Source organism: Copadichromis virginalis, linkage group LG3 (assembly GCF_057382275.1).
Source record: "Copadichromis virginalis isolate Kocher_CV1m ecotype Utaka linkage group LG3, C_Virginalis_male_GT1.1, whole genome shotgun sequence".
NCBI classification, from domain to species: domain Eukaryota; kingdom Metazoa; phylum Chordata; class Actinopteri; order Cichliformes; family Cichlidae; genus Copadichromis; species Copadichromis virginalis.
In genome coordinates, this window is record NC_140620.1 from 1,404,751 (window position 1) to 1,429,663 (window position 24,913).

Sequence of the window (24,913 nt, forward strand, 5' to 3'; positions counted from 1 at the left end):
GAACGGTTCAAACGTTACAGTGATTTAAAAACAATTTGCAAAAACCTGTTGGATTGTGAGTTTCAGGCATTAAATGCAATTCTACATCCGGACACTAGAGGGCGCAGAGCGCGATGGTGGTACCGAGCAGTGTTTTGGGGCGCAGAAGAAGAATTTCACAGAAAGAACTTCCTGTTGTGAAGCTAACCCCAGCACAGCATGTGTGTCGTTTGTGTTCACGGTTTACAGAAGATTATTGTGTTTTCGTCTACTTGTTACCCAGGCTGACAGCAGCTTCACTGCCTCAGGTTAGTAAACATTACAATGACCGTGCACGGCGCACCTCACAGTACAGGCTGTTGTTCGGTCATTCGCACATCAGGATGCGGGTCATTGTGTGTACACTGTGGCTTTAGGCTGCAGGTTGATGGATGCTAATGCTAGCTGACTTGGCTAATGCAGAATACAGTGGAGCCCCGACTTTCACGAAAAGTTCAAGTTACGAAGGCACTGAACGGCAATACTTCTGCCCGTGTTACGGCAAAATGCCCGCGTAACGAAATCCGCTGGCTCTGATTGGCTGAGCCTTCAAATCAAATTCAAATTTTATTTGTCACGTACACAGTCATACACAGTACGATATGTAGTGAAATGCTTGGACAACTGCTCGTGACCTAAAGAAAACAAAAAGGAAAAGGCTATGAATAAGATAGGAAATAAATATGAAAAATTAAAAAGGGTAAATTTAACTAGGAAGGAATAAAATATAAATTAAGGTTAAAAATGAAATAACTGTACAACACACTGGGAAAGAATAAGATAAAATATATAAATTAAATTGAAAATAAAATAACTGTACAACAAAATACACAATATAGAACTATATAAGAATGTATGAACAAAATACACAAGAAGTATAAATAAATATATACACAATAACAGCAGCAGTGATTTAAGTGATGAAGTGAAAACAAAGTCCAGAAAGTCCAGTGTGTGTGTAAGAACTGTATGTGTGGGTCAGTACTGTGTGGTGGTGTGATTGAGAGACCGTATCGCCTGCGGGAAGAAGCTCCTCCTCAGTCTCTCTGTGTTGGTCTTCAGGGAGCGGAATCGCTTTCCTGACCTCAGCAGAGAGAACAGTCTGTTGTTGGGATGGCTGAGGTCCTTCACCATCTTCCTGGCCTTGGTCCAGCACCGCCTGCTGTAGATTGAGTGCAGGTCAGGGAGCTCGGAGCGGATGGTGCGCTCAGCTGACCGCACAACCCTCTGTAGAGCTCGTCTGTCCTGCATGGTGCTGTTCCCGAACCAGGTTAAGATGTTTCGGGAACAGCTCAATGCCCACAATGCCTTCCGAATCATGTGACAACCCCTTGGCTTCCGTACTTGCACTTCGACCATAGGAACAATTATAAAACAAAAATAAGTCATGAAAGCAGGTAAACCTTCAAAGGGCACCACCATCATGTCCAAAAGGAGGACCCCCATACACGACGAGATGGAAAGGCTTCTCCTTGTTTGGATTAAAGACAAGGGAGAGACTGGCAATACCCCCACAGAGACTGTCATTTGCGAGAAGGCGTCCTCAATTTATAATGATTTAGTAAGTAAGGCAGCTTCCAATGAGCAGCCAACGGCATCGACTTCCTCGCAGGAGGCACCCCTAACCTCCCCAGAGTTCAGGGCATCGCATGGGTGGTTTTATCGGTTCAAGAAGAGGACTGGCAACCACTCCGTTGTGCGTCACGGCGAGGCAGCAAGTTCCAATCACACGGCTGCCGAAGAATTTGTTAAAAAATTTGAGGAACTTATAAATCAAGAAGGCTACATCCCCCAGCAGGTATTCAACTGTGACGAGACTGGCCTCTTCTGGAAAAAGATGCCGCGGCGTACGTACATCACCGCGGAGGAAATAAAGATGCCAGGCCACAAGCCCATGAAGGACCGTCTCCACCCTCGCCCTGTGTGCTAATGCCAGTGGGACTGTAAGGTCAAGCCACTCCTAGTGTACCACTCAGAAAATCCGCGTGCCTTCAAGAAACACAAAAACTTTAAAGGAGAGGCTCGAGGTTATGTGGAGGTCCAACCCCAAGGCCTGGGTGACCCGACAGTTCTTTGTCGAATGGGTCAACTTGGTTTTTGGCCCTGCTGTCAAGAAGTTCCTCGAGGAGAACGAGCTCCCCATGAAGTGCCCTCTGATCATCGATAACGCCCCCGCCCACCCCTCTGGCCTCGAGGACGATATCCTGGAGGAGTTCTCGTTCATCAAGGTTCTCTTCCTCCCTCCCAACACGAGCCCTCTCCTCCAGCCCATGGACCAGCAAGTGACCTCTAATTTAAAGAGACTGTACACGAAACACATGTTCAAACGGTGTTCGGACATAACAGAGAGTACGCAGCTCAGCCTCAGGGAGTTTTGGAAATATCATTTCGACATCGTTGCATGCCTCAAGTTGATTTCTTTGGCATGGCGGGAGGTGAGTCGTCGAACGCTAAATTCTGCTTGGAGGAAGCTGTGGCCTGATGCTGTTGCCCCTCGAGATTTTGAAGGCTTTGAGGGGGAACCTCAACCTGAAGTCAAGGTTGAGGAGATCGTAAATCTCGGCACCGCCCTGGGACTGCAGGTTGACGAGGAGGATATAAACGACCTTGTGCATGAACATCGAGAGGAGCTGTCAACGGCAGAGCTGCAAGAGTTGGAGGCGATGCTGCACTCATCAGTACAGCAACAATTCAGCGAGGAGGAGGAGGAGGCCGTCATACCATCGGCCGATATCAAGGACAATCACCCTGAAAAGAACTTTACCGCTCGTGCTATAGAGCATTTTGGTGCGTCTGCCTCTCCCACTTCAGATCCATTTTGAAAAGTAGACAGAGACAGACGTCGTTGGATAGATTTTTCACAAAGAGGCCAGCAACAAGTCAACCTTCAGGTGAAAGTGTGCCTACATGCAGCATATGTATGCATGCATACAGCTGACACATATATACACTTATTCCTCTAATTTTGAGTTATTGGTAATGTTTTTACCCAAATGCGATACTTCTTAAAATACAAGCAGACATTACAAAGAAAGCTGAAGTGTTACTAATTGTGTAAAAATGTCTGAATTGTTTTTTTGTTGCCTTTCTTTTTTACTTGTAGTGTTTTAGATGTCAGGGCTGTTGGTGGATTAAAACTTTTTGTTAATAAAAATAATGTTCTCTCTGGTCTTTAATGTGCACTTCAGTGTCTGTTGCACTACCTCCTGATGTTTAAAGCCTGATTAATCTTTGAATTAAAAAATCAACAACTTTACACCTTAATGTTATGCCAGTTTCCCCCGTGGTGGTGCTGTATGTATGCATGCATACCTATGCTTTCTTCAGCCTCCACCACCTCCGCCACCAAGAACTCCGTCTCCAGCCAGCATCTTCTCACTCAAAAGGCGCGATGGCTGCTTCGATTTACGAAAAACCGTCGGGAACAGATTAATTTCGTAAGTCGGGGTTCCACTGCAGTGTGTTGCTGTGACATTTGTGAGGTTCCCTCAGACACACTCCGCCAGTCTTGTTGCTGTTAACAACAAAATATTAAAAAATCCACCATCTGTTCCACCGTCACCAGTTAATCTGGAACACCGGGTGATTTAACGCTACTCCGTGTTCATACTTGGAAGTATTAGCATGTTATTGACTTGGATACTATATTGTTTTAAGCCTTTGTGAATGTTTGTTCATTTTAAAGTGAAAACGCCATCTGCTTTTGGCACAAAACTATCGAATTTGCAGCTTCGGTTAAGTGGGATGGTTTGTCAGACATCACTGTAACATCATCCTACGGTAGGACCGTTTGTCAAACAGTGGTTACATGATGTCTGGAGACTTTCTGGTTCAGTTTTGTTTGTTTAGCAACTTCTGCTCATTTACGTAACTGCTGTTTTAGTCATGGCTTGTTTTCTTTGCGTTTGCTGGTTGTAGAAATGGTTTCTATGAAGCGTTTCTTTTAGCTGAACGAACTGCTCGTGTGCGTGCATGTTTTATACATGTGCTAAAGTTAAATGTCTTTGTGCAGAACATTGTGTGCTTTGGAGAAACAGCAGAGGATCAACAAAGGTTCAGTTTTAAAGTAGGTACTGCTCGGTGTCCAGTGTAGCGACATAGCTAGCTTTGCATCATACCGAGACACGCTACTGGTGCTATAAAGTGATGTGCAGAGTTTGTCTCTCTCTTTGTATTTGCAGTCCAAACAACATGGATAGAAACATTGTGTACTGCCTGCTGTGCAACAAGCCCCAGCTGTCCATTGGGACTCACCTGAGCGGAGTGTGCCTGAAAGACGGCACAGCACAGGAGAGGGAGCAAGAAGCTTCCAGAGCTAAAGCCTCCCAGAAGCTGTTTTCCAGGGAAGGTCGACTCTGGAGCTTCTCGGAGCTGCAGGAGTTTTGCAAGGACGCAACATCTTGCACCAAACTCTGCAGTCGTCTTCAGAGTCGTGGCTTTATCATCACAGACACTCCCCAAACCTTCCCAACACAGAGGTCTGATGAGCTTGTTGCCACTCTGGCTCACACATACTGCAGGACACATACGCACTTTGAACACTGTCTTACTGTCACCTTTGCAACAGCTCTGATAAGAAGGAAGTCCTCGCCGTGGCCAAAAAGGACATCGAGTATTTCCACCAAAAGCTTGCAGGCGGTGATTGCATCCCCAGCGTTGCCATGACAACGTTCAGGCAGTACTGCGAGGCCATCCTGATGTTACAGCACGGACTGACAGCAGGTGCTGTTCAGGAACTTTCTGTAAGCGCCGCCAACAAAAACAGTAAATTATAAGTGATAGTTGATGGAAGTGTGCATCACCCTGAGCTCCAACACTTTGTCCCACACCCACAGGTGCAGGACTGGATGGAGCGAAGGGCAAGCTTGAGGATGACCATCCAGGAAGAAGAAGTAAGTCCTTTGTTCTCAGCAGCGACTCTCTTCCTGCTCTGTGTGGACCCTGGGAGGTGATTTATAGTTGTCATTGATGGCTCTTGTCTCTGCAGCTGTTGGAGTGCTACTTTAAGAACATCCGCCCAGTGTGCTTACAAAACCAAAGAGCTGGCAGTGACGACGGGGGCAGGTTCTTCCTGGGAGAAGGTGGGGTCCCTCTGACCAACCCAGGAGGAGATGTATGGCGCCTGAGGGCCAGGTGAGTGCTGCACACCACTGGATCCATACTGGCAAAACTTTGCCAGTGTGGTCATAGCACTCAGACACATGTGTTGCTGCGTTTGTTGGTGGATGTAGAACTGCTTCACCTTTCTAATTTGGTTAGATACCTGCGCAGCGACACTGAGGATCCTGCGGCTGGGTCAGCATCACACTCAGCAGGAGGAGTAGAAACCTCGGGACAGGCCAGGTATGCTTTTTGTTTTTATGTTACCCACTAGCACAAGAAAACCTGCGTTACAAGTTTCCACATACAAACTATTGGTGGTTTCTCTCTCATTCTGTGTAGGTCCATTTCCACAAAGCGCCTACCACTCAGAGAATGGGATGCCTTCCAGCGGACCTTCCCAGTAACCCTAAATGGAGAGCCACCTTCAAAACGCCGGTGTGTACAGGCTGGTTTTCCACACTACCGAGCCCACTACAAAAGGTGGAGGGAGCTTCAGCTTAAGCAGAGAGTTCAGCACATCCTCGGTAAGCCCGTCATGCTAATGGACGCTCTGCCTCCATTATTTACAGCTCTAATATATACACATAGCTCAGCAATTCTTCACATCACAAAGGTTCAAATATATATGATTGACTCAGATGGTTGATTTGCAGTATTCCTCACGCCTCGCTCTGGGACAGGGTGTGCCAGAAGAGGCAACGCCCCTCAGCGTGCAAGAGTACAGACGGCATTAGATAAGGAGACCTGGAGCACCAACAAGCCCACTGTTGATGCCGTCCTACGGGCCTGGGGTGCTCCACAGCCCAGGATCCAGGACAGCCCGTCCCTCATGTTCTCAATTTCAGAGCAGAAATGGATTGGCCTGGCTTTGAAGGACTTCGGGAAGGAAAAGGGCAAAGGTAAATGCACCTATCGTTTGGACCACACCCTCGTTTGACAGCAAGTCAACATTTCTAAAGAGCTTATGATGACTTCCTGTTTGCTCACAGGTGTCATCGCCCTGATGCCCTTCAACAAAGGAGACGTCGTCTGCGACTACCACGGGACGTGCATCACCAAAGCTGCAGGGAATCAGAGGCGGCAGTCAGGGTCTCTCTTCTTCTACAGGGACGAGTGCCACAGGGCTGATGCCACTGCGTCCCCCTGTGCCTGCCACCTGCACAAGGACTCCTATAGAAGGCACATGAACCATTGCCAAAGGAATCCAAACGTGAAGCCACAAAGGTTCACCATGAACTTCCCTGCTGGTCCTCGGGAGAGTGTGCTGTTCATCGCCCTGAGGGACATCGCGGTTGGAGAGGAGCTCCTGTGGGACTATGGAGTCTAGAGATGGCACCGTGTTTTATGTCCCATATCCTACATTTGGATTTCTGCCCACACCGACATGACTCCAATAGAGTGTATTTTATAATCAATAAAACTGTGTTTTTTAATATATTGCTGCGTTTTGTATAAGTTCAAACTCAAGCTAAAGCTATTCTGTTATATATCTTTCTCAGAGGTGAAATGCCGGTTGACTCGGTCCATCCCTGATGGAGTCTCCCATAAATCCTTTGGCTGGACATTTGACTTGTCTTTATTTTTCCTTTGTTTGATGCTTTGCTTGGCTTTTGTTGTGTCTGACCTTTTCTGATTAAAAGGAAATTGAGCTCACAGGACATCATGTTGCCTCAGCTGATGCAGTCCTCTTTGCAATAATGTTTATTTCCAAAGGAATTTCTAGAAATTCAGAACAGTAAAATTCACAGAATGAATTAGAAGATAACTCTGATGTAGTTAAACTAAAATCCTCTGTGGGGGTTAGTATATAAACTCTTAACACCTAGTTAGCATGAATAAGTGTTGAATGATCAACTCCAGACAGATTTGGTATTCAACACTAAGTCAGAGTTAACGTTCCAACTCTCCAATAAGAGTTAAATTAACTTATAAAGACACTTTAAAAGAGCTGAAATCAAATCTGACAGTCTTCATTTGGACATGTTGGATTTGCTGTGTGGTAAGGCACCTGGGCCAGATGGCTTTCTGACTTTACAAAACCTTCCCAGAAGAAAGAATAATTCCACTTTTTAACATGTATGTAGAAGCATATCACACGGAGGCTCTCCACCCACTGTGAGACAGGCAGTGAGTACTGAGAAACCTGCTAAACCTGCAGAACACTCATCATTTAGAGTCTGACGGGGGTTGACACTAAAATACTTTAAATGTTTAGCATGAAGATCAGAGCCTTGGATCCCACATTTGATTCACTTTGTACCAAAGCATCAAGGGTTTCACAATATAAGAAGGGTTCTCATATAATTCATGAGAGATGTGATGCTAACGATGCAGCTTTATTATCACTGGACGCTCGTCAGGCCTCGGACAGAATAGACTGGTCAGATTTATTTAACCTTCTCCCAAGATATGGATTTGGAAATCATTTTCTCAGATGGGTTCAACTTTAGTAACAAACAATAGTTTCTAAACCCGTCACATTGGAGTGTTCCACTCATCAGGGGTGCCCGTTATCTCCAATGCTATTCATTCTGACTATGGAACCTCTGGTGATGACACTTACAATGAGAGCTGTACTATTTGGTTTCCAGTTAGGAGATCGAGAGCAGAGATTGGCCCTAGGCCCTAGACTGGCTGTCTGTTAGCCAAGTTGCAAAATTAATGCTACAAATGGAGCTATTTAGACGATTTTCTGGCTATAAATGATTCAAAATCCTCCTCCGTCCTATTCCTGAACAAGGATGAAAGGTTATGCAAAGTTTTTATATTGAGTCACTTCCTCTGCCTCCTCCAAAAGAATCCTTTCAGAAGTTAAACGATATCTTTAATTGGTTAATTTGGACTAACAAAGGTCCTAGATGAAGACTTGGCTTGTTGTACCTGCCATATGAAAGAGGGGGTTACAATTCTCTGATCTTAAACTGTATCACTGGTCTGCACAGGTGCGCTCAGCCACGCTCTATTTTTCCACTGAGACACCTGCAGCCTGGATAAAAAGTGAACAAAAAACGGTGACAAACCTTCAGTTTGATATAATTTTATTTTATTTTAAAGTTTCCACTTGACAGAAATGTGTTTTTGTTTGAGATTCCCGAGGTTCGCACGGTGTCATCCTCCTGAAAAGGAAACACCTTGTGGCGTCAGGTGAGCTGCAAAAGGTGCTGTCAGTCACATGACCCTGAGCCTCAGCAGGAAGTCTGACCCCTTCATAATAAAAGCATGTTCTTCACCTGCACTAATCAGGCTGAGAACACGCTGGGCTGGAGTCACGTGATCGACTTGTAGTTCAAACACAGCTGTTTCCTTTCCTGAGTTCTTATCACATCTCCTAAACACATTTCCTCCACCTCACAACGTTTCTAACAAGGAAAAGTGGTTAGGAAAGGAGGTAGGAGACCACTGAGTGTATGTGAACGTGAAGGGCTTTTATTGTGAAATGCGGGGTAGGGAAAAGTTGTTCCGCACATGCGCAGTAGAGATCCTGCGTGAGCAGAGACTAGTCAGTTTAATAAGTTTGACGATTTGTTTAAAATACAGAACAAAAGTAAACAAAGTAGGACGGTAGGGCATCATGGCGGCTTTATGAACGGTAAGAGGCGGGAACACGGGGGCGACGGTCAGAGGGAGGACATCAACAGGAGGAGGACCGGAAGCTGTTTGAAAGCCGTGAGCGGGAGTTTGTCAGCAGGGGGAGAAACCGGCACCCGGAGCGAAGACATGGACCCCCTGCAGGAGCTCCTGGACCGGGTCAAGCCCAGCACCGAGGCGGTGAGTCCCAGTCTGACCCTGTTTGCCCGAACTGAGCGATAAATAACAGTCTACGTACACGCAGAGCCCTGCGTACGTAGACTGTCTGCGTCATGACGTAGGCAGAGCAGCAGCCAATCGCTGTTTCGAGCTAATTCTATAGCAGAAATCCACACAGAAAAGAGAATATAAGGATGTGAGCCTGTTTTACATTTATTATTGTGACCTCCGACCTGCTGCTTTGTTTCTTTAGGAGTCCCTGTGGTTAAAGAACATCTTCACCTCCATCTCTGAACACCTGAGTCCTGTGGTGTGTAGCTCCGCCCCCTCCCAGACAGGTGAGTTCCTGTTTGTTTGAAACAGCTGGCTGATAAATCAGCTGTACTTTAAATCCTTAATGACGATGTCCATGTCTTTTATGAAACCAAATACTATTTAAACCATTATTTAAACAGTGAAAGCAGGGCTCACCTGCCCTCACAGGTGTCATCAGAGCAGTCCAGTGTGTAGATGTGAGTGTGGTTCAAAGGTCAGAGCCATGAAGGTGACCGACTGTCAGTGAGGAACAGGGAGGACTAAGAGTCTGAGGATGAAGAGCAGCTGCTTCCTCAGGTGGTCCCACCTGTTGACACACCAGCTCTGGTGTCCACTTCAGGTGTTCTCAGTGGGCGGGGCTTCAGTTGTTTATGTTTGTGTTTACCCTTTAAACTTTGTTTTCCCAGGTAACCACGGTGACCTCAGCCTCTTCGATCTGAGCATGTGTGCGGTGCAGGCGATCCAGCAGCAGATGTGTGTGGCCCACAGCTTACCTGTCAGCTACAGGTAACGCCCGCTGACATCATCGCTGTCGCAGGTCACGTGACCTGGCCTTACCGCTGTCCTCCCGTCTGTCCGCAGGCTGCTGTCCGTCTCCCAGCTCGTCTCCCAGCAGCACCTGGCCTGCGTCAGCAACCTGTCCTGGAGCACCAATCAGCAGAGAGCCTGGGCCAGGGAGGCGGAGCTCGCCGTGCCGGGTCAGAGGGCGCTGCCGAGGGTCAACCTGCTGCTGATTGGCTGTCTGAGAGAAGGCCCTGACGGAGAGTACAGGCTGACGGACGCCAGCGGCAGCGTCATGTGTGAGGTGAGTCAGAGGGGGAGGAGCCTAACCTTAACCCATGGTCCATCAGCTGGTTAGTTCTCAGGAGCTTCTTCACAGCAGCGTCACTAAACCGGATCTGGTCAGAACTGATGGTAACGAGGTCACAACAAACTGCAGGTGTTCATGTGCAACGTGAATGAAATCGAATTCCTCTTTAATTCAGCTCATTCTCTGTGCAGGGACACAAGTGCTGATAGAGTCTGGTCATCACACGCTTCTCTGCTGATGTTTACATCAGCATGAAACAAGCAAACAAGCTCAACAGCTGACTTTCATTTCTGTAACTCAGAAACATCAGGACTTGTTAAATGTGAGCTGTGTTTATATGGATTCACTTAGCTGATCGATAAGTAAGGATGTAAAGACAGAGTCTGTCAGCAAGTGAGTAACTGTGCTGGCACAGACGTGATGACAGCAGAGCTTTATAAAGATGTGGAGCCTCCTCCTCACATAAAGTATACAGATAGCATCACCTGCAGTAACCTGACAGATTACAGTCAGACAGCTGCAGCAGGCTCAGTGTGGTCCTAGCATCACCGCACGGATTAATGACTCACAGTACTTGAAATGTGCAGTTCTCTTGTGTTCTTATTGCTATTTATTCTATTCTTCCCTTTTCTATACTCTGTATTTGTATATGTGTATATTTCTGCTCACCTTCTGTAACTTCTGTCGGTGCTGGGCTGTTGGAAACCGAATTTCCTGGAGGAACGCAGCCGAGGGATCAATAAAGTTTCATCTAATCAGATCAGATTAGATTAGATTAGATTAGATTAGATCTAATCCAATCTAATCTAATCTAATCTGATCTGATCTAATCTGATCTGATCTAATCTAATCTAATCTAATCTAATCTAATCTGATCTGATCTAATCCAATCTGATCTGATCTAATCTGATCTACTGCAGCTATAAAACAAACGGCATCACTGCAGATCAGAGCTGATGAAGCTGTCATCATCAGTACAGGCTTCCAGCATCCACCCAGGACACACTCCGCCACTCTCTCACCCGCGTCTCTCTCTCTCCCTCATCCAGTGCCTGTCTCTCTCGCCCCTGTGGCTCGATCGTCCCGTTTTCCTCCCTCACTGGAACTACATCCCCCACAATGCATCGGGCCAGGAAGAGGCCGCAGGCTTCTTGGAGCTGATTGGCTCCCCTGTCCTGTTGTGTCCTGGTGCTGAGCAGGGATTGGCTGCTGCTCCTGGAAGGGTGGAGCTAAGCGGAGCGGTGGGAGTCGGAGAGGCCGGCAGGCTGCTGAGGCACAGGTGGGTCACATGACCTCTGAACTGCAGTGGAGTTTCTGAGCAGTGTGTGTGACAGATGTGTGTGTGTGCTCCAGGGTCAAAGGTCAGCGGCTGAGCGTGTTCGGAGAGGTGGGCTCAGTCTGCCCTCTGCTGGCCGTGGCAGGAACGACCTTCTTTTGCTTCACGCTGACGGATGAGTCGCGCTCGCTGCCCGTGCTCGTACAGGTACCAGCTCTCTGAGGATGATGATGGTGAGGAGGGACGATGAAGCTCAGTGTGTGTGTGTGTGTGTGTGCAGGACAGCAGCCGGCTCAGCTGGATCCAGCGTGTGTGTGTCGGGCAGAGCGTGTGTGTGACAGCTCTACGTGTGTGTGCGCTACGAGGCTGGAGAGGAAACAACATCCTGTGTGTGACGAAGCGCTCCGAGCTGCACGCCGACTACACGCACACACAGGAACACACACAGGAACACACACACTCTGAGTCCCTGCTGTCACAGCCTGCTGAGGACGACTGTGAGGAGGCGGAGCATGAGGAGGTGGAGCTGGACCAATCAGCTGTGAGGATAAAGCAATCCAAAGTCATCAGCTACCAGGTGAGAGTGCTGTGAGCTCTGATTGGCTACCACAGGTTTGTACCTGTGTGCTGATTACTAAGCCTCCTCTGCTGTGATAGGGCACGGTGACTGAGGTTGTGAGTGAGGGGGCGGGGCTCTACGTGCTGGATGGGAAGGTGGGTCTGTGCGTGGCCTATCAGCCGGCGGCGAAGAGGAAGCTGAGGGCGGGAGACAGAGTGGAGGTGAGTCACATGATGTGACATCATCATGCCCGTTTGTGTTCGTGGCAGCCACGACTAATAAAGTTTGATGGCTCCTCCTCCTGCAGTTGCATCATGCCCACTTCCTGTACCGGCCCTGCCCGGACTTCCCTCCCAGCATGCTTTGCACCTGCCTGCGCTCCAGCCTGAGGGTGACGGCCTTCAGCAGGGCGGGAGGCTCGCCACCCGACAACCGCTGCCCGGGAGATGGGGCGTTACCACGGTTACTGCTGCAGAGAAACACAGATGTGTCCGATTACCTGTGGACCTGTCACCTAAGCTCGCAGCTGGCACACAGGTGAGGCTCCACCCACCACCACCTGTCCACAGTCAGAGACAGCAGAGCCTAACCTTTGTCCTCCTGTCCTCCGCTGGCTCTGGCTTGTTTCCTGGTCCTGGTTCTGGTCTTGGTCCTCAGTCTGGTCCAAGGTGTGTGGAGGCAGCAGTGTGTGTGCTTGCTGTCCTGGAGGCTGATGGAGACTCTGAGCAGAGCTGGAGGACGAGGACGCAGAGACATCTACGCTGAGATGCTGGACGAGCCTCACACCTGTCCTGTGACGCAGGTAGGTCCCACTCTCACCTGTCTTCCTTACAGGTGAGTGTGGAGCATGCTCAGTGTGCTCTGTGTCCCTGCAGTACAGCGTGTCCTCGGCGGTCCGGCAGTACCTGGGTGTGTCGGAGCTCCTGGAGTCCCTGCAGACTGGCTGCTGGTCTTCGGCCCCTCTGAGCTCTCTGCTGCCCCCTGATGGCTCCAACCTGACCTCCGCCCAGATCAACGGGTTCCTGTCCTGGTCTTGCAGGACTCTGTCCTCCGAGCCTCGGGGTGGAGACGCTGTCAGGTAAGGTGACAGCAGCTCCCACATGAAGTCATGTGATTACGTACCAATGATTTTTGCCGGTTTGTGTGTCAGGCAGCGCCCCCTGCTGCTGGTCGGCGTGCTGGAGCTGCCGTCACAGACGTCTGAGTTCAAACACTCGATGCAGCTCAGAGACGCCGCGGGAGCTGCAGCCTGCGTGCTGACGGAGAGCAGCGAGGAGGAGGAGGGAGCGCAGAGGGCGGTCTTTAACAGCGCCTGGATCGGTACAATGCACGCACACAGACACACACACAGGGACACACAGCTTTATTCTTTAATGTGTGTGTGTGTGTGTGTGTGCTGCAGGTTGTCTGGTGGGTGTGGTGCAGTTCACCATGGTGACAGAGAGATTCCTCCAATCAGATTTCCCCTCCTACCAACACCTGGACCAGGACAGGTTCATCACACACAAACACTGCAGGTACACACACACACAACCTGCAGCATGCTGACTGCTCATTGGTCCATTCTGTGATGTAGGAGGGCGTCTGATTGGTTCAGGGTGTGAGCTTCCTTCCTGGTTGTAAACATTATGAGTTAAATAAAGCTGGGTTCAATTCACAGGGTTTACCTGCAGTTCTCTCTGGACCACCTGCACATCCTGAGTCCATCTGTTGCCATGGAGACACACCTGAGACACAAGGGGGAGGAGCCAGGAGGGGATGTCACTGCCAGGAAGCAGACAGTAGAAGAAGAAGAAGAGACTGCTGGGAGTAAGAGGAGGAGAAGAGAAGAAGAAGAAGCCAACTCCGGCAACCCCTGGCCCTGTGTCTCCATGGTGATCAGGGTGGAGCAGAAGGAGGGTGTGTCCTGGAGGAATACAGGGGCGGAGGCAGAGGATCAGGAGGCAGGGCTGAGACTGTGCTTCTCAGTGAAAGCTGCTGTGATTGGTCCAGTGGTCAGCTGGAGGCGGGACCCAAAGAATGAGCCAATGACAGAGAAAGAAAGTGAACAAAAGCAGGAGAGACAGGTGAGAGACGCACCTGTGTGTGTTTACCTGGATACACAGTTACGTGTGTGTGTGTGTGTGTGTGTGTGTGTGTGTGTGTGTGTGTGTGTGCAGGTGGTGCTGGTGTTCTCAGGTGTGTGTACGTGGTGGTTTCCTGTCCTCCAGCCTGGATGTTTCTACAGACTCATCGCCACTAACACTCAGGTATCAACCCAGCTTTGATGATGTCACTAAGGGGCGTGGTCAGAGGTTGGCCTCATCGGTCTCTGCTCTCTGATATTAGTACACATGAAGACGTTTTTCAGCTTTAACTGTAGTTGTTCACACACTGAGGTTAATTATGGAGTTCCACAGGGTTCAGTGCTTGGACCAGTTCTGTTTACATTATACATGCTTCCCTTAGGCAGCATCATCAAAACACAGCTTACACTTTTACTGCTATGCAGATGACTCCCACCATTCCTGTTTGTGGGGAGTTGATCTGACCTGAATCCTTGCAGCTGATTGGCCCATGTGTCTGTCAATCAGGATCCCAGTGTTCTGATTGGCTGTGGAGTTTCTGGGCGCAGTGGGGTGGATCTCCACGCTGAGTCGACCCTACAAGTCAGACGTGGTTGGAGATTCCACACTCTGACACGCCCACTGCTGCTGCCCACCTGCAGACAGGTAACACTCGGTTTGCTCCCCGTCTTCCTCCAGGACCCTTAAACTTTTTTTTTAGAGATTGACAGACCATGTGACTTTCACGCATTGCATTGTGGGTACAAGTGGCAACAAATCAAAACCCTGCATTAAGCGCTAGCATTTCCAGCACTTTGGGGTCCTTCGGGACTAAGTAAAGAATACAAATACAGGCCATTTACCGTTTATTTAGCTGTTGTTAAATATTTTATCTCCTGTACAGGCCAACACAATCTGTTTGTCGTTTCAGGTTGTAGTGTTACACAACATTTTCAGATCTAATATAAATAAAATGAGTGTTTCGTAATTCATTCAATTTATTGTCTTTATTTCTAACTGGCATCATTGTTTCATTCTATTATAGAATCTTACAAGAAAGAGGCAACATTGTAAAAATCCATCAGCTTTATTAGCTGCTTCCTGAAAAACAAATCAACAATGCAAAGAAAAAAACTTTGCTAACAACAAACTGGAAAACAGTTATTCATCACTTGCTTGCTTCAATAGAACCCTTGGGCACATATATGCGGACGTTTCGTGGCTGTTTTGATCTCGCTCTCTCTCTTAACCAATCAGATCTGGCTGTGGTAGCAGCTTTAAACTCGGTATGACCCAGGCTGATAGAGGGGCCAGTCTGGATCACATTCCTGCATTTTGTTTCTGGTTTTCCTACAAAACACAACAAAGATTAGCCCGCAAAGCCACAGTGAACAAAGCAGCATAGCAACGAATTCAATTCAAATCAATATAAGACTTATTTGTAACCTACATCATCAATCATGTTGTGATAAATTACGTAATAACTCCAACAGAAGACTTAATAATACAACACAGTTAATAATACAGCAGCTTCTTGCCATTTTTGTGTTTCTTTTTATTACTGTGTGACTGTTTTCGTGTGAAAGCCTGCGTGCGCTAGTACCGCTTGCCACTCGTTCCCACAATCCTTTGCGGTTTTACCCCTGAATGACGTCATATTTTTAATGTCTGTGTTTTCAGGCCGTCCCACCCACAGTCTTGTCTGTCTCAGAGGTCTTAGACTGCAGGTAAACTGCTCGTCCCTCACTGAGTCGCCCCCTGTGGCCATCTGAGGAACTGCAGCTGCAGCCTGCTTTAAACTCTTACTGGTGTGTGTGTGTGTGTGTGTGTGTGTGTGTGTGTTTCAGCTCAGAGCTGGTGTGTTTTCAGGGTGTGGTGTCTGAAAGGATCAGTGTGAACAACAGGACCGCCCACTCTGGACACACACACTCAGGTACAAACACACAGGTGGTTTGTGTATCAGGCTTTTCTGCTGTGAAGTTGTAACATGGGGATCTATGGAGGCGACTCACTGCTGCCTCTGCTGGACACTAGAGGAACTGCAGGCATCAGTGCTTCAGGTATGAGTCTCAGGTCTGACTGTTAGCTGAATGTGTGTGTGCAGGTGTGCGTCTCACTCTTTGTGACCAAGCTGGGAGGAGTCTGCAGGTGTACCTGGACCTAAGCCACACCCCCTACCCACCTGGCCTGTTGCCGGGTAACACTCTGCTGTTGTCTGGTTTCCAGAGGAGGCTGTCCAGGTGAGACACACATAGACAGGCTTATAAAAGTTTGGACTCTTTATTTGGACTCATTTCCAACAATGTCAGCCCCAATAAAGTTCTGGATCATCTTGCATCAATAGGCTGCTGGTTTTCTTTACTGGTTTCAGGTGTTACCAGCAAAATAGTTGTTTGATCATCTGGAAATGTAGCCAGATTTATTTATTTAGACAGAGATCTTGACCCCCCAATGTTCAATACAAAGTCACGCCCATGGTTACGTACCTGTGCGGTTTACCTGTGTGTGTGTTTCAGGACAGGAAGTGTGTACTGCACGTACTTACCTGTCAGCTCCATAACTGTGGTCTCCCTGGGAGACACCAGGTAAGTTTACAGGTAAAGTCTGGTTCACGTGTTTGTCGTGCTGTTGTTTATTTGTTTGTTTGGTTTCTATCAGCTCGGCCCAGCCTCCTCCTCCTGCTCCCATCATGCACCTGGGTGAGTGGGCTCTGAGCAGCAAGCAGAGGTGCGCTGTGGGACAGGTCAAAGGTCACGTGGTGTGTTTCCTGTTCCTGCAACTGCAGTGGAGCTGCTCGCTGTGTGGCAGCGTGTACACACAGGTACTGCATAAAATACACACAGTGTGTACAGGATGTGTTCAGTTGCAGTTTCTCGGGTGCAGTGAAAGTACTCAGAGTGCTTCATGTGTTGTTAGCGTGTTGGTGGCGTGTTAGTGTTGGTGCAGTAAGTAAAGTGTCGTTTTGGAGGAAACTGCTCACGATTTCAGGTGTGTGTGTTTACCTGTTGCTCTCTCTCTCTCAGGGCTGCAGCAGCTCTCAGTGTCACTCGACCTCGTCAGTGTTTCAGTCCAAAGCAAAGTAAGAGCAGCTTCCTGTTGAGCTCACCTGCTGATACGTGTTAATCACCTGGATGAGTCAGGTGACAGTCACATGATCAAACCATGTGGCTCTGCTCTTCGATCAGGCTGGTGATCGATGACGGGACAGGTGAGGCTCACGTCTGCTTCTCAGCTGCTCTGGTTCCTGCTCTGCTGGGATTGGCTGATGCTCAGTGGGAGGGGCTTCAGAGAGCTCTCAGGGTCAGAGGTCACATCAGAGTCTTCCCTCGTGGGCAGAGCCAGGTCAGTAGCACCTGTCAGGTGTATATGTCTACCTGTCACAGGTGAGTCACGTGCTCATCGTCGTCTTTAAACTTTATTTTGTCTTTAAAATTTAAGATGAGGCTTTAACTGTGAAAGGGCACATCCTGTTTACATCCTGGTAACAGCTCCGTCTGCTCACACCTTACTGCTGAACTGGTTTGGGGGCGTGGCCACTTCCACCTTTAAAAGTCTGTAGGTGTGACGGACCCACGCTGGGCTCACGTGAACAGGAGGGAGGGGCCTTACAGCCGTGTGTTTCAGCGAGACTCAGTTCGTGCCCCTGACTCCACCCACTCGACCTGATGAAGCAGCAGGTGGTGTAGTTCTGAGGGTAATCGGGGCTGACTGTGAATGCCACACCTCCCACATGGAGGGTGGAGACCACAGGGGAGGGGCAGGACAGCGAGAGGCATTTAGGACTCGGGTCACACCAGGAGAACCCACAGGGCCCCTCCACCCACAGGTGGAGCTGTGTTAAAAGACCCTGCAGACTGAAACGTCCTGTGGTCAGAGGAGGTGAAACGAGAAGAAGATGCAGCTACAACCCAAAGAACAGCGTCCACACAGTGAAGCACGGTGGGGACGCTGTGGGGGGGCCACCACAGAGAGAAACAGGCGTCCTGCAGGACGTTTCCACAGGGCCGAGCCGTGAGTCTGCAGAGACATAACCTCTGTGTCTGTCTCAGGTGTGTGACGGGGACGCTGACGACTTCCTCCTCCACTTCCTGTTGTGTCTGTGCAGCAGCGATGTCATGATTCGGCCGCTCAGCCTCACCTGCAGGAAACACACCAACCAGAGACCAGAAGGTAACCCCACCCTCACACACCACCCTCACCACCCTGACTGCAACCTTCAGAGTGTGTGTGTGTGTTTCAGAGGTGAGGAGGTTCACTCGAGGAGACAGAGAGTTCCTGACCAGACTGGCTCCTCCCCTTCAGCTCACCTGTCTGCACCTCCACCCTGACTGAGCTCCACCTGCTTCGTTCTGACTTCATCTGTTCTACGTGTTCGTACAAATAAAACTTTATAGTTCCTCCTCCTGTCACACGGTATCTCACCTTCACTGACCCTGACGCTGGTGATCAGGGTCAGAGGTCACACGAAGCTCTCTGGGTTTAACAGGTCATGTGACCCTTCTACAGGAAGTGATCCCTGTGAGTGGCGCCCACATCGGAGACGTTCTCAGATGGTGATTCATGAAACCTAATTGGTAAAACTAAACACTGAACGTGTTTCGGTTTGTTTACAGAGGTCAGACGGTGAAAGCTTCAGCCTGACCAGGAAAGAATCAGTCCTCTTTAAATCACACTTACTTTAAATGAATTCCTCCTCACCTTCATGTGTTTTGTATTATTGCATCTTATACTGAAAGAGTTCATCCATCGACACATTTGAATCCTGCAACATTTCACCGTGTCAGTTTGTCATGAATTGGACTATTTTAGGATTTCAGTTCATCTTTCCAATAAAGCTGGCAGCTCTGAAACAGCTGTTCTCTCTGAGGCTGTTTTGCATGTAAATAAAAGTGAAATAATTAAATGTTCTGTGAACAGACCGTCCAGTGGAGCTCCTCAGGGCTCTGTGCTTTCACCACTTTGTTTTCTATGCTAATGAGTGTCAGAGCACGTCAGCATCAGTCCTTCAACATGGTCACAGCCTCTGATGAAGGTGTTCAAATGTGGCTTTTAATCCAGGTTTACACTTAAACAGTCTCCATGAAACGGGCCTCTGCCCTCATTCATCCTGGAGATCACTCGTCTAAACCAACCAACATAAAGAATGTGATGTTTTCAAAGCGAACACGTACACACAGTTGTTATGGAGACGATTAAATTTAGGAGCGATGATTTGTGAAATCCTACATGTGTGTTCTAACATGCTTTAATGATGGCACGAGCTGACAATGAATAACATAAAGTTAATAGTTAATCTGCAACAAAACTTTTTCACCGCTTCAGTTTTTGGTCTTTTCCACATACGGTTGTTGTTGTCATGGAAACAGAAACCAATCGGGCCTTGGATGGACGTCGGGAGTTCTTAACAGCAGCTCGTTGTTCATTCTGATGTTGTTTTTTAATTATATTTTATATTTAATATCATATATTGGCCTTTTTCAGCTTTATCTGAAGGGCCACGGGTCAGACTCCAGCTGGGCCTGCCGCTCTCAGCCTCACTCTGAGGAAGCCCACAGTCTGTCACAGTGGAAACTACACCGGGGGACCCCATCCTTGGGGTGGACCCATTTTTGTTGTAGCGTGTTTTGGGGTTTAAAAGCCACAGAGACGCTTAGAAAAAATGCATTTCAGCTGTGCTGATGCTCCTGACACGTTGGAACGTTGGGTTGTGTTGCGTGGTTGAGAGGAGGCGGCAAAACACCTAGCAGGCTAGTCGGAAGAACACACACCCACGCTGGTATTGGTAATCCACGGTGGTTCTTTAATACGCCTTCTTCAACAACCATATAAAAGCCCGGCTGAACGGCTGCGGCTCAACAACATAACGCCCAGCGTTCATACAACCCAAGCGTTGCAAACAAAACAAGAAGAAAACGTAAATCCGTCCCTCGTTAAGCAGAAGCGTGCAGGCACGTGTCCTCATAATCCCAGAGAGAGAGAGCAGCGGCACAAACTGATGACACCATCAACCCTCGACTTTGGTGTCTTAAAGGGACGCCACACCATAGTGGCTGTCACAACGTATAAGACTGGGGAAACCTGCATTCAGCTGGACCTGAAAAACTATGTCCAGATAAACACAATCAACTTTTGGAGAAAAATAAAAGATTCTTCATCAGACTAACAACTAAAAACATGACACTTACCTTAACAGTATGGGCTACATCAAATATATTCAAGACCGACAACAACACTTCTCACTGCTGCTAATTTTAACAAAACTAAACAAAAAGTAGAAAAAGGCAATTCACCAAGTCTTGAAAAGTTAAACTGAAAAATAGAAACACAGAATAAAACATCCATCCAGATCTTTACCACCAACAACATAAAATCTATCTTGATTAAATGGCCAAATTCTCCAATAAATTAGCAATAATAAAGTAAGAAAAAATAAGACATTCAATTTATGGACGCTCAAATTAACAGAGCGACATTAAACGCACCTCATTGCCTGCCGTAGCGTTCTTCGCAGCTGCACTTCACCTCAAAGGTCGGTTAATACATCGGATTGAACTTAACCAAAGTCCAATTAAAGGAAAATAAATGTTTCTAACAAATACAATGAAGAAGATTAAAATAATTCACTGTCAGTTACTGTCGCTGTGAGTTTGACGAGGTCAGCTGCTTCATTTGGTTCTGCCTAAAGTTCTCTCAGTGATCCAGTGTTTATATGATAAGATACGTGTTTAATGCAGAGAGTTGGAATTACAAGTTGGTAAGAAGCTTTTTAACAAAGGTTTGATTTAAGCTTTAAGTTCAAAGGTGAAAGAAATTTCACGTTTGATGAAGGAAGATCAAGGCTAACAAGGACATAGGTCAAAGGTCAAAATAAGGTGAGAAAATATAATAGATATATATAATCAATCAATAAGGTGAAAATATCAGATAAAAGGGTTTTTTTGTTATAAGGAATAAAGAGGTCAAAGGTCAAAACAAGAGACACTGGTAGAGACCTCAAATCATTGTTACTGAAGAAGGAGGAGTTCTTTAACAGTACGACATTGATAGAGTTTGTTTGTGTGTTTGAGAGTTCAGACTGAAAGGGAGCGCACAATCGTGTGTGTGTCTGCAGCTGTTGTGTTGTTGCTGCATCGTTGCCTCAGGGGGAAAGTTGTGTGTGTGTTATGCAGACTAGCAGAGACTGCAGCTGTTGTGTTGTTGCTGCATCGTTGCCTCAGGGGGAAAGTTGTGTGTGTGTTATGCAGACTAGCAGAGACTGCAGCTGTCAGCAGCCACACACACTTTCTATTCTTCAAATCAAATCACAGTGAAACATGTTCACTGACAGCTCAGCTTCAGCATCGTCTTCATGCTGTGACTGCAGCCGTTCAACTCTGTTTGTCTTTAACCCAAATCATCACAACATGCAAATATAATCATCAAAATGATGTGACTGGAAGGATGCAGCAGTCTGTGCTCCACCTTTCTCCTCCACACCTGCAGGTGGAGAACATGGATGCATGAATCTCTACAGAGTTCTTTGAATATTATCCGTCTCATCAGTTTTCAGTGAACAAAACTCCTCACAGAGCCAAAATAAGCAGTTTGTATCCAACATAACTCAGCTGGACTCTGATGCTCCGTATAACAGCCACACATGAGTCTGGATTCACTCAAAGCATTGAACAAACTTTATTGGAAATGAAGCTTTTGGACATTTGTTCTCTGATATTTGCTCTTCAGCTCGAGTCTCCATCAGTGGGAACATTTCCTGATTCAACTTTTCTTCTGTTCAAATCAAACTCCATGAGAATCAAAGTGTGAATCAGAGTCCTGATGATCAGATTCTATAGAAACATGGAGACTGTAGAGGATTTACACTCAATATGTTCATTTGTTCCCTTCAAGAAAAATCAATCATTCATCCAATAAAATCAGTCATTGATCAGTTTGATTGACAGGACAGATGATCAGAGGTGCAGAGTTTTTACCTCCATAATTAGGACTGGGACTGAAGAATGGGTGGAGTCTGTGAGTGAAGGAGCAGCCAGTAAAGGAGTAGATCAGAGCTGCAGCACCTACATCATAAAAGGAGACCAGACCCTCCTCATAATCCACAAACACCCCCACCTTCTCAGGACCAGGATGAAGACAGAGGGGGACTGAAGGACCAGCACAAGCTTTGTACTCATTTCCATTTCTCAGCACTACAGTCCAGAAACCATTTCGAGGACTCGCTGTGATTTGTCCCTTCCTGTTGATCGACTCTGTGGCCACTCCTAAATCCCACTCAGTCTTTCCTTTAACCTGAACCTCAAAGTAAAATCTGCCTGAAGAGAAACTCTGCTCTCCTAAAACATTAACATACCTAGAAAATCTCTCTGGGTTGTCTGGAAGATTCTTCCTCACATCACTATGATAAACTTGTTTTCCATCATCAGACAGGATGAGCCAGGGATTTGCTGTATCAGGATCCAGAGTCACATCCACCTCATGCTGCTGCACCCTCTGCAGCTCAGCCTCAAACAGCTTCTTCTTCATGAGTTTCCTGACTGTCTCCTCCAGCTGAGCCACAGCTCTCCCCACAGTCCGCTCATATGATGGTGGATGAACTCTGACCTCTGTCCAGTCCTTGCTGGGTGGAGCAGCTTTCAGGGAGGAGAAGCTTTGCAGGAGGTGGAGGTGGTCTTCAGAGCGTGAGAGCTGCTCCACCTCAGAGCTTCTCTCCATCAGCTCAGAGATTTCCTGTTCCAGATCTTTGATGAGACCTTCAGCCTGTTTCTCTGTAGCTTCCTGTTTGTCTTCGATCTCCTTCATGAGCTCCTTCAGGCGTCTCTCAACAGACTCCATCAGAGCCGTGAGGACCTGAACACCTTCTGCTTTCTGTCTGTCTGCAGCATCTTTACTCATCTTCACCGACTCTGTGATCTCCTGAATCTTCAGTCGTCTCTTCTGGATCATCTGCTGAATCTCAGCCTCTGTCTTCTCCAGCTCTGCCTTCTTTCCTTCATATTCTTCTCTCAGAGGAACAAACTCGTGGTTCTTGTGGTCTAAAACAGAGCAGAGCACGCAGACACATGTCTGGTCGGTCTTACAGAACAGCTCCAGGAGTTTATCGTGCTTCGTGCACATCCTGCCTTCCAGGTTCTCCACAGCATCAACCAGCTGATGTCTTTTCAGACGTTTCACTGTCAGATGAGGCTCCAGGTGAGTCTGACAGTAGGAGGTCTGACACACCAGGCAGGACTTCAGGGCCTTCAGTCTGGTTCCAGTGCAGAAGTCACAGGGAACTTCTCCTGGTTTGGCAGCTTGTTGCTCTGAGCTGCTGCTGCTGGCTTTCTGCTGAGCTTCACGTCTGAACTGAGCAACCATCTCAGAGATGAAGGTGTTGACCCTCAGCTGAGGTCGAGTGTAGAAAGTCTCTTTACACATGGGACACTGACAGCTCTGATTCATGTCCCAGTGCTGACTGATGCAGGTTTTGCAGAAGTTGTGTCCACATGGTGTAGAGACTGGATCAGTGAACACATCCAGACAGATGGAGCACAGAAACTGATCTTCAGATCGCAGATTGCTGGCAGCAGACATGTCTGCACTCTGAGGGAGAAAGAAGAGAAACATTTGATTCAAAATTCACTTTAAATTTCATTTTACAAAGAGAGAAACAAGCGTCAGTAGTCTGAGGAGCTTGGAGAGAAAAGCGTCTGGACTTCTTTGAGTTTCTTGAAGACGTTTCATCAGAGAAGCTTCTTCAGTTCTCAGAGTAACTGGTGGAGACCCAGCAACACACTCAGACACAAACTGGTTCATCCAAACACAAACCTAACATCGTAGTGTCTGCTGTACAGTGCAGCGTCCAGATGGACAGGATCAACGTTTGGGGATGAAGATAAATACAGTCGTTACAAAGATGTGAAATTGTTTCTCTGTTTTACAGAAGGTCCAAGATTCATCCAGATCATTTGTATACTTGAATAAATCAGTTTGTTGGATATTTTCCATCAATCACTGTGAAGTAAACTTCGACCTTGTTGGTGACTGAATACTTCTTATTGTACGTCCAGATCAACGAGCCATTAATATTAAACAGTGACTGTTCCAGTAGAGCTGACAGTGAGGAGGACGATGAATCACAAACCTCAGAAATGTGTTATTAACTGTTGATCCAGTATTTTAATGGCATTGATGAGAACATGTTTATTCAGAGGTGTCTGTATATTTGGTCCATTTGTGCATCAGTAAAAACTGTCCTGTTTTCTCTCACAGATACTGGAACATCCTCACAAACTCAGGATGTGGAAGAAGATGAACTTTTCCAGTCACTCGCTGGGATACATCATTCATGTTATTCTGGATCCTCAGAAAACATTGATTTATTTTTGTGTTTCACATATTTGTTTGTCCAAATCAAAGGTTGATGTTAGTAGAGAAGAAGCCACCATGATAAAGCCTGTGTGTGAAAACGAGATCAGTGGATTTGATCAAAATCCCATTTAAGGAGGAATTCTGTCCTCCAGTTTGTTTAAATAAGCTTTGGGATTAAACAGCATCATCTATGTTTGTGTCTGATGACATGTTTGATCCAGGTCAGCTTGAATATCACAGCTGATGTGTGGAACTCTGACATGTTTAAAGCCTGATTATCAGGATGATTCAAACACATCTGTCTAAATAATGAGATTCATGTTTCCACACAAAGTTATAAAGTGCAGCATCGACTGTTTTCTGAATGATTGAGGATCATCTGTGACTCTTACAGGATACACTAAGTCAGATAATCTTTGTAAAATGTGTGAATGACTTTTTGAAGTACTGACCAAAATCTGCTGGTTTACAGTATCAAAGGCTTTATATCAATAAAGAATAAATAGGTGTTTTCACGTCTGTAATCCTTATGATCAATCAGATCCAGAATCAATCTAAGAGGAACAGGAAGTGATGAATAACCAGGAAGTGTGGAGTCAGTCTGAAGTCCAGAGCACAGCCTGAGTCCACAGTCCTGAGCAGAGCCACAGTGAGACTGAAGCAGCAGCTCGATGCTCCTACAGTGGATCTGTGGT

General features: G+C 47.2%; 3 protein-coding genes across 4 annotated transcripts; 2 read left to right on the forward strand and 1 right to left on the reverse strand.

The window, feature by feature from the left end:
• Positions 1–130: 130 nt before the first annotated feature.
• Positions 131–6,779, forward strand: LOC146712222 (uncharacterized). Of its 2 annotated transcripts, XM_085451956.1 has the most exons (10): positions 131–287; positions 4,031–4,084; positions 4,200–4,496; positions 4,586–4,760; positions 4,854–4,910; positions 5,006–5,151; positions 5,278–5,361; positions 5,461–5,645; positions 5,775–6,020; positions 6,111–6,779. In XM_085451956.1, the coding sequence occupies exons 3-10, from the start codon at positions 4,210–4,212 to the stop codon at positions 6,446–6,448; spliced, it is 1,518 nt and encodes a 505-aa protein (XP_085308082.1). In that variant the 5' UTR covers positions 131–287; positions 4,031–4,084; positions 4,200–4,209; the 3' UTR covers positions 6,449–6,779. The 2 variants fall into 2 exon arrangements, with proteins under 2 accessions (XP_085308082.1, XP_085308081.1); XM_085451955.1 differs by lacking the exons at positions 131–287; positions 4,031–4,084; positions 4,200–4,496 and having other exon boundaries at positions 4,610–4,760; positions 5,802–6,020.
• A 1,831-nt stretch (positions 6,780–8,610) lies between these two features.
• Positions 8,611–18,831, forward strand: LOC146712223 (CST complex subunit CTC1-like). Its single transcript, XM_085451982.1, has 25 exons — positions 8,611–8,889; positions 9,122–9,206; positions 9,591–9,690; positions 9,766–9,988; positions 11,044–11,273; positions 11,348–11,477; positions 11,551–11,847; positions 11,928–12,050; positions 12,137–12,366; positions 12,487–12,631; positions 12,705–12,907; positions 12,980–13,149; positions 13,232–13,346; positions 13,490–13,895; positions 13,989–14,078; positions 14,403–14,540; positions 15,555–15,601; positions 15,722–15,807; positions 15,979–16,114; positions 16,391–16,459; positions 16,533–16,695; positions 16,898–16,953; positions 17,060–17,216; positions 17,924–18,044; positions 18,115–18,831. Exons 1-25 carry the CDS (start codon positions 8,704–8,706, stop codon positions 18,204–18,206), a joined length of 3,798 nt encoding a protein of 1,265 aa, XP_085308108.1. The 5' UTR covers positions 8,611–8,703; the 3' UTR covers positions 18,207–18,831.
• A 2,690-nt stretch (positions 18,832–21,521) lies between these two features.
• Positions 21,522–23,483, reverse strand: LOC146712224 (E3 ubiquitin-protein ligase TRIM21-like). Its single transcript, XM_085451944.1, has one exon. The coding sequence runs from the start codon at positions 23,472–23,474 to the stop codon at positions 21,792–21,794; it is 1,683 nt and encodes a 560-aa protein (XP_085308070.1). The 5' UTR covers positions 23,475–23,483; the 3' UTR covers positions 21,522–21,791.
• Positions 23,484–24,913: the final 1,430 nt, after the last annotated feature.